The 14,011-nt window shown below is 27.5% G+C and overlaps 1 protein-coding gene across 1 annotated transcript in view; it reads left to right on the forward strand.

Annotated features, from left to right (window-relative positions):
- Positions 1–2,808: 2,808 nt before the first annotated feature.
- The window catches only part of LOC110035760, a 29,537-nt gene continuing 18,334 nt past the window's right edge, over positions 2,809–14,011 (forward strand). The window contains exons 1-3 of the mRNA XM_020740048.1: positions 2,809–3,105; positions 3,192–3,354; positions 3,556–3,636. Of these exons, the coding sequence (XP_020595707.1) occupies positions 2,982–3,105; positions 3,192–3,354; positions 3,556–3,636 (368 nt within the window). The 5' untranslated portion in view covers positions 2,809–2,981. The remainder of the gene's footprint in view (positions 3,106–3,191; positions 3,355–3,555; positions 3,637–14,011) is intronic.

Genomic DNA, 14,011 nt, shown 5'->3' on the forward strand with positions numbered 1-14,011 from the left:
CATTAGGATTTTATTAAATATAGGTCTACTTCCATCAAAGTAAGTTTTCAGCTTAAGTCCATTTACTTTGAAAATTCTATCATAAATCGGATCCTTGATATCCAGAGCACCATACTGATTAACTTTCACCATAATGAATGGTGCCATACAATAATTGCTAATAATAACTTTTATTATTTCTTACTAGTTTTTTTATACAACATTAATCATATTTTTTGTACTTATAAAATTAAAAATTAAATTTTTTAATTATTTTTATTGCTCATGTCAATCACAACATAATTTTAATTATCTAGGTTTCACAACATTCATTACATCATATTTTGCCATGTAATCATTATAAACTTAATAAATGAAGTTAATTGCAAATACAAATAATTTAGGATAATCTTAGGCTAATTTTACAATAATCATATAACATGTTTTCATTCTTTTTAATTTTAATTTAAAATTATTTTCTTTTTTATTTATTATTGTTTGAAATTTAAATTTTATGTTATAATTGTGTGGTTACTTTCAAGTGCTAAATAAAGCCACTTTTGGAAGCCTTTTTATCATTTAATTCTCTCACTCAAACCATAGCGAGAGCTTTTCCCTCATCATATCATCCGAGAAAACATAAAAGTGCTTTCTCTGCCAACATTTCTAAGTCTTAAATTCTTGTATTTTAATGTAACACCAACAAAGCTCTCACATTAAGTAATTCACAACATTAGTAGAAGGAATCTTTCAAGCTGAACGCAATATAAAGTTTATTTTGATGAACTTTATATATCTTTTGACCAGAAATTGATGATCTAGCAACATATAGTTCCTATCAGGTGTTAAATCTGAAAAAAAAGATAAGAAGCTTGATTTTTTTCCTTAGTAATTAACAGGCAATAAAACACTTAACAACAATTGTTTTTTTTTTCACTAGCTAACACTGATGAGGTATTGTGATTGTTTCAAAAAGTATAATAGAGATTTAATATATCTTTTGTACATTAAAAATATGCAGTCAGATGCCTTTGCGAAAACTAGAGAAAAAGTACACATGAATTTCTTTCTATTTATCTTAGTTTCACTTTCCAATAACTTCAAAGCCTCAAGAGTTGTGATTGCACCATATGAAGTGATTACCTTTTTTTAAAAGTTGTTTCTTTATGTTCATGTTGGACATATAGGGAAAACTATTAGGTAAACATTTATTAACATGTAATATTATATTTGTGGTTTTTTTTAAATCTGTTTGTCCTATAACATAAATGAAGAATAATACATTTAAATAATAAAAGGCTCCATTGGTTTGTTAAACTAATTAGAATGAAAATCAAGGTTGAATTTACATAATAATGGATGCATAAATGTTGCCTCATAAAACAATATTCTTGTAAGTGATCTCTTTCTCAAGAAATGTATTGAAAATGGTGAGGGATAAGTTATTCATTTGAAAAAAAAAAATAGGTGTTTGATTACATGCTAGTTTATTGATAAGCATAACGATTTTCTATCAAAAGGAGCATCATAAGAAAAAAAATCATGTTGAACTCTCCATATTGAATAATTGATAATAAAATTTTAGGACAGTAAAAAAAAATGTTATTCTTATCAATTATGAAGCTATAAATCATGAATTGAATAAAAAAAAATCAATGGAAGAGTATCCTAGTTTAATAAAGAGAAATTTATAATCTGCACACGAAATAATAATAGATAAATTGCTAGTTCACTTTGAACTGCTCATGTGCTACTCTGACTACAATTGAAGTTACAAGTATTTGGTTGTAACACAATACATGCATCCATTTGATACATTGATACATTTTAAAATTAATTAAAGCTTTATAATTGTACAAAGAACCTACATAATAATTTTTAATTAAAAATTGATATAAACACTTAAATTAAAGTTCCTAAGATGTTTTATAATTATTTATGTTGTGATAAAAATGGAATTGTGCTATTAAGATCTTATAATCTCATCATTGTAGGTCAATTAGACCTAACTTGCTAATGATGGATGATCATATTTCTACACTAATCATAGAATTCAATTAACAACTATGGATTATCTCCTACAGAATATAATGCATATATTGATGTGAAAAATTACTATTATTATTATTTGTGATATTTAGTGATTTAAAGATAGATCAAATAATTTTAATGGTATTAATGTTGATTCTAGTGAGTTTGAGTTTCTTTAAAATGATCACTAGTGTTTAACATGTTGGACTTGATGGATGACTTCATCATCCCAGGCATGATTTTAAAAATCAAATCGGATCAGCTTTTTAAACTAGTTCCATAGTGAACCAGTCGTTCAATTGGTTATGTTCAAGCTCAAACTCATTGTTGCATTGAACTGAGAATGAATCGGTGAGAATCAAGTTGAACTCATGAATCATGAATTTGTTCAGTTTTTAATGAACCAATTTTAACCCTTTTCTTAATCAAATGGCTTGAAATACTATATTTAAATGAAAATGGATAAATGTCATACCTTTAAATGTTGATTTAGAGTATTACTCAAAATTTTTAAAATCAAACTATCTTAAATTATAATATTATTTATTAAATCGATAAAGTAATGTTATTATATCATTAATATATTATTTAAACTATATAAAATTAAATTTAATATTTGTTTCATGATCCGAATAAATTTTCAGTTCAACTAGCATTAATTATTAAACTTTAAACCTCACATTCATCTGATTCAATATTTGATCTGATTTTCACAATCTTAAACCTAGGTCAATAATAATGTCTTTCTTAAATGGGTACAAAGGACTACTTCCCAATTCATAACCGTTTATTTATTTGAGGCGTGTTGAGGTTAGTCCTTTAACCAATCTAACCATGCCAGAATTTGATGGTTGACGGCTTGGCTCTGGAAGTAGGGCGTCCGGTGCTCGTTATTTCTCCGTTTTGTTGACTGCAACAGCTTATGAGCGGATTTCGGGGATCTTCAACGGCAGAAGTAGAGAAGGGATGCAATGGACGCCTCCGTCGGCGAGGAGCTTGGGGTGGGCTTCGTCTTTTCCTTCATAACAACACTTGGCGAGGAATTCGAGGGGCAGATCATCACCTATGACCGCCCTACCAACATCGTCATCATTCATATCCTTCCCTCATCAATCTTTGATCTTTCTCCGCCGTCTTATTTTCCTTTCCATATATTGGATTTCTTGACCTTGATAGCGTACAGGAGGGAGCTTCGAAGCCAGGCGGGCGCCGGAATATTCGTTTTCTTAAAACGACCTATATCAAGGATCACACTTCCCTGCGATGCGGCGATAACCCGCTTGACAGCAAAAAATGTTTCCTCGATCTGGCAGTATTGCAAGCAAGGGAGGAAGCTGCTTTAAGGTATTATTTATTTAGAATTTTTCCCTTTTTATTCACGTTCGCTTTGGCCTTTTTAGGTTTGGTGAGTGAAGTTTGGGAAATTTTGGTTTTTCATCCGTTCTTTGCCGTGGGCTTGAGTTTTGGGTCAAATGCCTAAACGTGCTATTCTGATAAGAATCTTAAATAGTATTTCATCTTTTGGATTGGCACTGGGGATTGCAGGCAAGCTGAAATAGAAGCAGAGAGAATTGGTGTTGGTGTCACTAGCGAAGCCCAGAGCATTTTTGATGCATTATCTAAGACGTAAGTGTCAGTTTCTCATATATTTTTTTTCACTTAAATATGGTTTTTGGTAGAGTAATATTAAATATCGTTCTATAGATAAATATATACTGCTATTTTCTTTCTAGCCACAGTTATTTTTTCGAATCTATAAATCTAAATTTGAACTTTTAGGCTCAATTTTTGAGGTCTGCGCTGGCATGGGGCTAGCAAACACCTTAAACTCTTAACTGCTTTAATGTTGCTAGATCTTGACTTGATTGTGAATGGATTCGAATTGATTTTGAGCTTGCTTCATTTTCAAGTTTTCCTTGGATCGCTTGAATACCATTCAAGTCAATTCAAAATGTAATTTAGATCAAGGATTTTTCTTTTTTTAAAAAAATTATTGTAAGTTCATCATATAATATAACTTATAATAGAATATTGATATTTATAATTTAACTTAAATTAAAATTCAATTTTAAGTTGACTTGAAATCAAATTGTTGAGTCAAATCAGCTCAACCGTAAATGATTTTGATTTGGTGTCAACTTTGAGTACACCTAGAATAAAAAATTTCAATTTGAGTTGAGCCAAATTTTTTTGAACTTGCTCAATTTCAACCGAAGTTAGCTAACTTGATTATGCCATATTTTTGGAGTAAAGAATTCCAATTTTGATTAGAGCCAAACTCACTTGAACTTGTCTCGAATTCAACCTTAGCTGGCTAGGTTGATTATTATATATATTATATATATATATATATATATTGATATAGATTTATAGTCTTAAGGAACTATTTTTTAGCTTACATTGATTTTTTATCGTTTGATGAGATTGATAGAAGTGATTTGAGATGATTTAGGTGAAATGAGTCTTAAACGCTGAAACTAGCACTTTACCTATTTTTCTAAATAGCATTAGGATTCAGGCATGTGCCTAATATATAACCCTTTTTGATATGAACACATTGATGGAATGTTGTTGCCTTCTATTCTCATTTTTCTCGTTAGTATAAGTGAGGAAAGTTAGGCAAAGCTGCCCTATCCTATGTTATGAATCTTAGGATGGGACTCACATCCTAGGAAGCTATATTGGGGAAGCATCATATCCCAAAGTGCCTTATACGTCCATTGGAACTTAAAGAGATCACACCTTCTAACCATAAATCATGAGTTTGTCATTGTGGTTGTTTTGATACGATGTGCTATTCACATAGTTTTCATGTATTTTTTTGTGTAGGGGCATACCCAAGTCTAAAGTCATTCTGTAATGGTCGTACACAATAATTGTTCACCAATAAATGACCTGATATCCAGAATTTTACGTCTTTCGATTGTTCATCATGTTGTTTGGTTGCTTTAACGTTCCTCCGATTGACACATGAAATTATTAGTGCCACCAACTCCAACTAAGAAGACAATTTGGTTCATTAGCTTGCTTATTTCTTTGCCTTTATTTGTAAGGCTCCTCATCATGACCCTTAATCATTCTTGGTTTGTCCAAATAATTTTCCTTTCAATTCATGAATCCACAAACATATCATCAGGGATATTTTTTTTTTCTTCCAAATTTCTTCATCCTACTCTGCACTTTCCAAGAGTTAATGGGTGTCTATATCTTTAGTTTTCTTTCTAGTGAGGAGATTTTGAAACTTGTGATTCTCAGTGTGCGTTCCATCTTGTTTATGACTTGCTTATAATTTAAGATGATTATTTTCTTGTATTCTATCTTTCCTTCATTTAAAACTTTTTTATGTTTTAAGTTCTAAACCTTTTTTGTGTAGAAGAAGCTTAAAATCGCATCCTTGTTTTGTACTAAGTTTTATGTCTCATCATTATCCATTATTATCATCATTAATCTTCTCCTTTTATTTTCAACCTGCTTCATGAATTCTTTACCGCTTATTCCTATAATGTATGGTTGTGTGCTCACTTGTTTTAAAGCTTCTACTCATACTATTATTTATTTAATTATTTTACTTATTCTATTTAAATGATTAATTGGAGCATCATTTTCTGTAAGATGTACTTGCCTAAATCACAAAAGCTCTATTTTTTACTATCTTAAACAAGTACAATTCTCATTGAAATGTTAAATCCTCATACATCAATTTTTCTTTCCAAATTCAGCACATTCATCTTGGAATTATCTTTTTTGCCACACTCTAATTGTTATTGGTGACTTGTTTCCCAACATTTCAATTCTTATACCTCAACTAGGCCTGTTGCTATTTTGCATCATTTTCTTTAAGATGTACTTGCCTAAATCACAAAAGCTCTATTTTTTACTATCTTAAACAAGTACAATTCTCATTGAAATGTTAAATCCTCATACATCAATTTTTCTTTCCAAATTCAGCACATTCATCTTGGAATTATCTTTTTTGCCACACTCTAATTGTTATTGGTGACTTGTTTCCCAACATTTCAATTCTTATACCTCAACTAGGCCTGTTGCTATTTTACAATTTTATCTTTGGGGCATATGCATGTCTTTATGAAATTCACTTACCCAGTCGTTTTTGGCCACTCTCTAATCTGGCAATTCTACATATTTATTGAATATAGGATGCATTTAATCCTACTTTTTCTATGACTGAGAACTTCACCTCCTTGCCAACTTACATTACTCCACTTTTTACTATCACAATTTACTTTTTGCTAATTTGAGAAATGTAAAAGTGTCAAGGTTTTAGCATTCAACATAATAATGTATACATATTAAAATCTTACTAATTTATATTTAATTGAAGCTGTTCAACATAAATGTAATTTTCTATTGACATTTAAAACACCTAGTATGAGAAGAAAACATTTTTTTGCATTACGAAACTTTGGAGTAAGAAATGCCAAATAGTCAGAAGATGATTTGCTATAGTCTTAGACTAGGAGAATGATGATTTACATTATACGTAGCTGGGAAACTTCTGGTTTATAATTTTCAAATTCATAGTTACTGTTTTGTCAACTATTAGGGCAATTTCACAGGTCTTATATAGGGTAAATTTATTACTATTAGTAATAGAATGAATTTGATTCTTTGGGAAGAGACCATTATTATTTGATATGGAGGGAGTTGGGGCCATGAAAGAGTGAGAGACCGAGAGGACATGGATCCCTCGATTTTGTGAGATAGATGGATGGGAGGTTTATTGGTTCTCTTGATGCTATGATAGAAAGATGGGGGGGTCTTTGGTGCTAGCAGCAGGTGGAAGAGTTGATTGGATGGAAGTTCTGATTTGCTTGGAAGTTATATCAAATGGTATTTTGTAGCATGCTGCGAGTGCAGGAATAGGAGATATGCTTTGTCATGTCTTCCCTAGCCTAATGATAACTGGCCAAAATAATAGTTAGAAATAATGTGTCGCAGTAAATCATGGCTTTATTGGCTAAGAGCTTGGATCATTGGGCATTACGAGAATGCATAATGCAAGTAGATACATTACTACAACACATAATAGTGATTTTTCACATTTTAACATAAATTTTATTTACACTTGGGCAAAGAGAAGAGAATAATTTGTGGCAATTTAAGGATGAGTGTGAATGGTGGGTCTGATATGAAATTAAAATTGATGGGGTAAGAAATACTTGATTTCCTCATGATATATGACCTCATACTAAGGGAAATCTGAAAATATTTTATTAATTTTTTAAAATGAATGTTTTAATCTTAGACTCATTCATTTTCATTAAGAGCAATAAAACTTTACCTTGTAATGATTATTTAAACATTCTTATAAAAAACTGAATTACTTAATCTAGAATGCTTATTATAAATGTGTACCTTAAAAATTTTTAAATTATAGGCAAAGAAATGAATGATCAAGGATAAGCTGATGAAACTAAAAAGGGAAGTTTCTAATTTCAATAGTTTTGTGAAAGAGGCTAATTTGAACTTAAAAATTAACAAAATGTAATGTGAGATAGAATGGTTAATTGCACTAAGGAGATCATAAAAAATGTTTCAGTAAGTCTCGAAGGAAATTACATTTTTGTACTATTATGAAAGGAAATGAGTGCAATTTTAAAACATAATTAATGATGATTCTGGTCAAATGTCATATAAGATTTAACCATGATGATATAGTATATTTTTAAAAATGATATATCAGTATAACTAATGTGAGCAAGCTAGACAATATGCGAAGAAGTAAAGACATGACTAAATTTTCTTATCATAGATTATGTAAGCTATTTCCTTGAGGATTAAAGGAAATTAAAAAAATGACCAAAGCACTCGAAAGGGGCAGAGACTTTGATCAAATTATGTGCATTTAGGTTAAAGGTAAAAAGTTGTGTGTGTGTGTGTGTGTGTGTGTGTTTTCTTTGGGAAGATGATGACCTTAGGGAAATGTGTTTGTTGTAAGAAAATCAAATTTGGAGCACATTTTTTACCACTTAAGGGAATTAGTGGTGAACTATATAGCCGTATAAAAGTTCCTCATATAATTTTATTGGCTATGCAATGACATATTATTAGGTATTATAAGTGAACTTTTGGCTATAAAATTAGAAATGCATGCCAGTAGAATGCAACATCTCTTTTAATATTGATTAAAATATGATTGTTATATTGACTTCTCTAGTTTAATTGCACATGCACGAAATGCACGTCAATAAAATTCATAAAATAAAAAAAATTATATTATAAAATTTATTATAAAATTTAAAAATATATTTATTTAAATTATTTTTTTTTTGATAAAGAGATCAAAATAATACACTTATTACCGATTGTTTGTTAGTTAGTGAAAAAATAAAATATTTTTCCTCGAATCATAGATGAAAAATATATCAGTAAAAATTTATAATTATATTATCGAAGAATATATGGGATCATTAATTATGAGTAACATTGCTCTTTCTATTCCTACCCTATTTGACTTTCAGTTCATTGATCATTTTGAATGTTGTTTTAAAAAAATATTTTGTTCTGTGTTGAATATTCAATGCTATAGAAATAATAAATTCTCTTTTGAAATGAAACCTCAAAATATCACTGCAAGTATGACATTTTATTTTTATGTGAACATTAAAAATTTAAAAGATGAATGCAAAATCAAATAATAATGTTTGTGTTTTGAGAAAAAGAATTATTTTAGTAGCTATATAACTTGAAATAATATATTTAAAATTTTATTAATTTATATTGCTTATGCTTTAAGTATAAATAGAATATTAAATCATTATGTCAGAATATTCTATTTTAAACGTCATATTTACTAAAAATGTGTTATTTTAAAAATGTTCATATTTAATTATTATTATTTGAGACACTAATTTTAAATGTAAAACATATATCGGGTTATTATTATTTTAAAAGCTAAATCATTGAAAATAAAAAAATATACATAAACTTATTTATTAAAAAAATAAATACATTTATAGATTATCGCCAGAAAGAAATACTAATTATAGTGAATTTTTTTGAAATGACGATACTATCTCATAAATATTAAATTTTCGCCAATAACTAATTTAATCTATCTCCAATTTCATTAAAACTAATATAGTAATATTTATAGATGTTAAAACTATTTTAGTGTCCTTTAGTAATTAAAATTTCATACTGTAATCTAAAAATGTGCCGGTCTCGTTCACAAATTTTTGTGTCTATTTGTGTATAAACTGTTCTGACTTCATCAACTTTCATAACCAATAAAAGGATGTCTGCATCAACATTTAATAAATTATAATTAATATTATTATAAAGTTATCAGAAAAAAAAATATAAATAAATTATTTATTTGTTTTCTTGAGGGTAAATTTTGTGTTGATATGATGCACGATATTGTTGATAATTATTTGATGATGAAAACCGTTCTCATCAATTACTTGATCTATCTCTATGAGATTATTCAATTTGATCTCAAATTTCTCATTAATATTATAAAATTTTTTATTTATATTTTTAATTTGTCCATTGAAATAATATATGCTTTGCCAATATACAACTCATTAATAAATTTGTCAATGCTATCATTGAACCTTATTGCATGTATTTTGGATTCTTATTCATATGATCATAAAATTCATTAAAAAAATGTTAGTTAATAATAAAAAAATAAAAAAATAAAAAAATTCTAGTATTATATATTAATATTTAAATAATTTATATTATTACAAAATTAAAATTAAATAATTAAAAACTAAGTACTTCTATGTCAATCAGAGTTAGTTATTGCATTCTCCCTACACCTGATTTGAAATTCTTTATATTGTTGTTTTCAATCATCGTATCATTTATAGTCCATTGACATTGATGTTGTGATAATTTATTTATAAGATTTGAAATTTCCATAAACATTGATCTATTATAAAAAAAAATATTGATGTGAACGTTCTCATAAGAAAAAATAAAAATCAACTTTATTAAGAAAATTATTGAAAAGTAAAAAAATTATGAAATATAATTAAATATTTGTTTTTCTCAAAATTATTGAGAATATGTCAGTAAGTCTTTATATACGTTATTTCTTATATATGGGCCCTTTCTTGAAGCATATTTATCAGGTATGATAAATTCCTTTTAGTGCTTATTGAAACATCTCTTAATTGTCCAACATATAATTGTCCATGTGAGAACGTATTTTTGAGGATGGTATTCTAATATTAGGTATTGTTTGACATTATGACTTATTGATCAGCATTGTAAGATACAGAGAACAAATCTAAATTTAAGTAAATATTTATGAGGCGTTAAATAAGATTAAGAAAATATTTAGCTTAGTAAAAATATACACCTAATTTTTTTCTTACTAAATAGAAATTTGACCCTTCCTTGACCATAATACTTCTAATATTTTGTGTTGTGTAGTTTTGCATGTAAGGATCAACATATCATCTTAGATTATAACACCGGTTTTCACATGATTTGTGTTCATGGTATACTTATTTCCTGCGATTACTTAATTTAAGAAACAATCAATCCTTAGCTTCTGTGTAGTTTGTTTCATCAAAATATGTAAGATAGTAAGTCGAATTTGTTTCAATCTTATTTAGCTCAATGTGTCAAATTGGCCAATTTGACCAAACATGGTCAAACTAAAGGATAATGTTGATTGACCAAAGTTTAGTGAAATTTGAAGTATAAAACTAAAAATTTAAGCAAACTTACCCAACCGAAATTTGAAGCAGGAGCAATGCGAATTCACCTCTCAAATATATTTCAACTGCTATGCGTATAACAGTAAAGAAATGATATTTCAACCATGCAAATCATTTATTATATAGGTTGTAATGTGTGAAAATATGTATAGAGGAATAAAATGAATAGGTCCAATGCAGCAACCAATCTAGCAAAAATCCTTATTAAAATACATTACATTCCAAGAAAGTCACATCATGAAAAGCTTTTTGCAGAAGTATAGAAGGATGCAAACCTAAGTCTATAAATAAATTATCTATAATATTTAACTTAATTTTATGCTTAAATAAAAATTTTAATCCCAAAAGGCTCCATGTAAGAAGTGCTTGAGACACAATAAAAAATTTAACTATTTTTTTGCTTTAATTAATTTAGTAAAATGAATACTCATTAGAATTTATGCTTTAAAATTGTTTTGTCTAGAATTTAATTTAATGATTATTTATTTTGATGATTTAAATAAAATCGCATCAAAATTATAAAAAAAATTATTATTTTGAAAAACATAATCAATTATTTTAATTATTTAACAGTTGTAATGTTTTATTTATTTTTAATATCATTTTATTTATTTAAAAAAATTATAGAACAAAACTTGGGTCAAGTATTGTTAAATTAAATTGTGAAGAGGGCAATTAAGCTCAATGGAAATTATAATATGGTTTCCCTCTAAAATAAAACTTAATTGTATTATTTTCTAAATATCATTTTATTCATTCAGAAAATTTTTAGAATTAAATTTATCGTTAAAATTAACTTGTGAATGAGGAAATTAAATTCAGTAGCAGTTATAAAATTTAAATTCTAGGGAAGATAAATTTGAGTTTTTAGTTGAAAAATTGAGTTAATTTCTTGTTTTATTACCAAAATAAAAGTTTATTTTTATTTATTTTATAAATGATATAAGAAAATATTAAAATGTGAAGATTGAAATAATCATAGCAAGAAATAAAATTAAAATCCTAAGTATAAAGTTAAATATATACTTTATTTAAAAAATAATTATGACACATGCCAATTAAAACTTATAAACTCTAAATGCCCATTACAACAACTGTCAAGAAACAAAATGCTCATTAAAATAGAGAATATTCTGAGGAAGTCACATCATCGAAAGCTCTATACGGAGGCATAGAAGGATGCAAACCTAAATCTATGAATAAACTTTTTATAATATTTAACTTAATTTTATGGTTAAATCAAAATTTAAACCCAAAACAGTTCATTGTAGAAGTGCTTGAGAGAAAATCCAAGTTTTAGCAATTTTATGCTTTAATTAATTTAGTAAAATGAATACTTCATTAAATTTATGCTTTATAATTGCTTTTTTGTCTAGAATTTAACTTAATGGTTATTTATTTTGATAATTTAAATAAAACCACTTCAAATTTTATAAAAAAAATTATTTGTTTAAAAACTTAATTAATTATTTTAATGATTTAACAAGTGTAATATTTTAATTAATATAAATGCCATTTTATTTATTTAAAAAAAACTATAGAACAAAATTTATGGTTGAAATTAAATTGTAAAGAAAGTAATTAAATTCAGTGGAAATTACAATATGTTTTCCCTCTAAAATAAAAGCTAATTGTTATTTGTTTTATAAATATCTTTTTATTTATATAGAAAATTTTTGGAGGGAAATTTGTCATTAAAATTAAATTGTTAAGAAGGAAATTCAATTTAATACAAGTTATAGAATTTTAATTCTAGGGAATATGAAGATGAGTTTTTGGTTGAAAAATTGAGTCCATTTCTTTCTTTCTCTACAAATTAAATTTTTATTGTTATTTATTTTATAAATGATATAATCAAATTTTAAAATGTGAAGATTGAAATAATCATAATTAAGAAATAAAGTTAAAAACCTAAGTATATAATTTAATTAAAACTAAAAATAATTATAACATGCAAAAAAAAAAACTTATAGAATTTAAATTAAGGACATTAAAATAGCTTGGATTCTCTCGATGCCAATGTTAAGCATAATAAATCTCCGATCTGTATGAGTGTTGATAGTATCATATTTTTCTTGATACGAAGTAAAGTTAAGAATCAAGAAGTAAAGTTAAGAATCGAACATACATATCTAATTGCGTTAACCGACATTGTTAGTATATTTTTGTAGACATCTATCTATTATATGCCTTTGTATGTTAATCTTCATAATATAAAAAATGTTAAGGAAGAGTGAAATGTCAAACCTACACCGACAGTTTGTCATCTGGACTTAATCGGTACTAACCAAACACAAGGATTTTATTTTATCTGATTTTATTTATTTCACTTATTTGATAATCTAAGAGAACCGAGACATTAAAGTGGGAAGGCCTTGACTTTTGCATCATAGAGCACCAAGACATTGACTCATCATTATTACACAGCCTATGAAACATTTATTAGATAGCAACAAATATGTGCATACCGAACAAATATTAGATATAACCAGTGGGTATGTGAACTTTTAATCCAAATCACAGTATACATCTATTATTATTATTTTTTCTTATGAGCACACACAATACTTTTGAATGATCCCCGATACATGTCATATTTTAAGGTATATCTCATTTATCGTTGTTTATAATATATGTTTAATATACTCCATCAATGTAAGCATATTATTGGACTGCATTACTGTTGTTGACATAACACATTGATGCACTGGTACCTCAAAATGAAAAAGTTGCGTATATCAGGAGGTGTGGCTCACATACACAATATGTTGTGATTGCATGCGATTTCAACATGTGTTACCTGGTTGTAATGGCTGTATTGGAAAACAACGCACATTATAGTTAGATTTTTGATATTGTTGTGTGAAATAACCATTATAATTCTTTTATGCTGTCAAATAAATCCATAGTTTATATGCTAACGTCTATGACAATATCTTTTTATACTTAAGAAAATATTTTTTGTTGATGTTGGCTATTCCCTACAGCGGTGAGTTACTTAAGCCACATATGATCACGAGATATTACATCCCAAAATTTGAACGGGCTAGCTAATTTGTTCGGGGAAGAAATGAAATGTTTAATAAATGGAACTCTTCTAATGGCGTGTCAATTTAGAGAATATTTGGGGTGTGAAAAATGAAATGGGTAGTTCTTCGAGACATGTCTACATATCCATTTAGGAAGCATGTTCTTAAGCCACATATGATCACGATATATTACATCCCAAAATTTGAACGGGCTAGCTAAGTTGTTCGGGGAAGAAATGAAATGCTTAATAAATGGAACTCTTCTAATGGCGT

The sequence above is a fragment of the Phalaenopsis equestris genome, unplaced genomic scaffold (genome assembly GCF_001263595.1).
Source record: "Phalaenopsis equestris unplaced genomic scaffold, ASM126359v1 Scaffold199711, whole genome shotgun sequence".
In the NCBI taxonomy this organism is placed as follows: domain Eukaryota; kingdom Viridiplantae; phylum Streptophyta; class Magnoliopsida; order Asparagales; family Orchidaceae; genus Phalaenopsis; species Phalaenopsis equestris.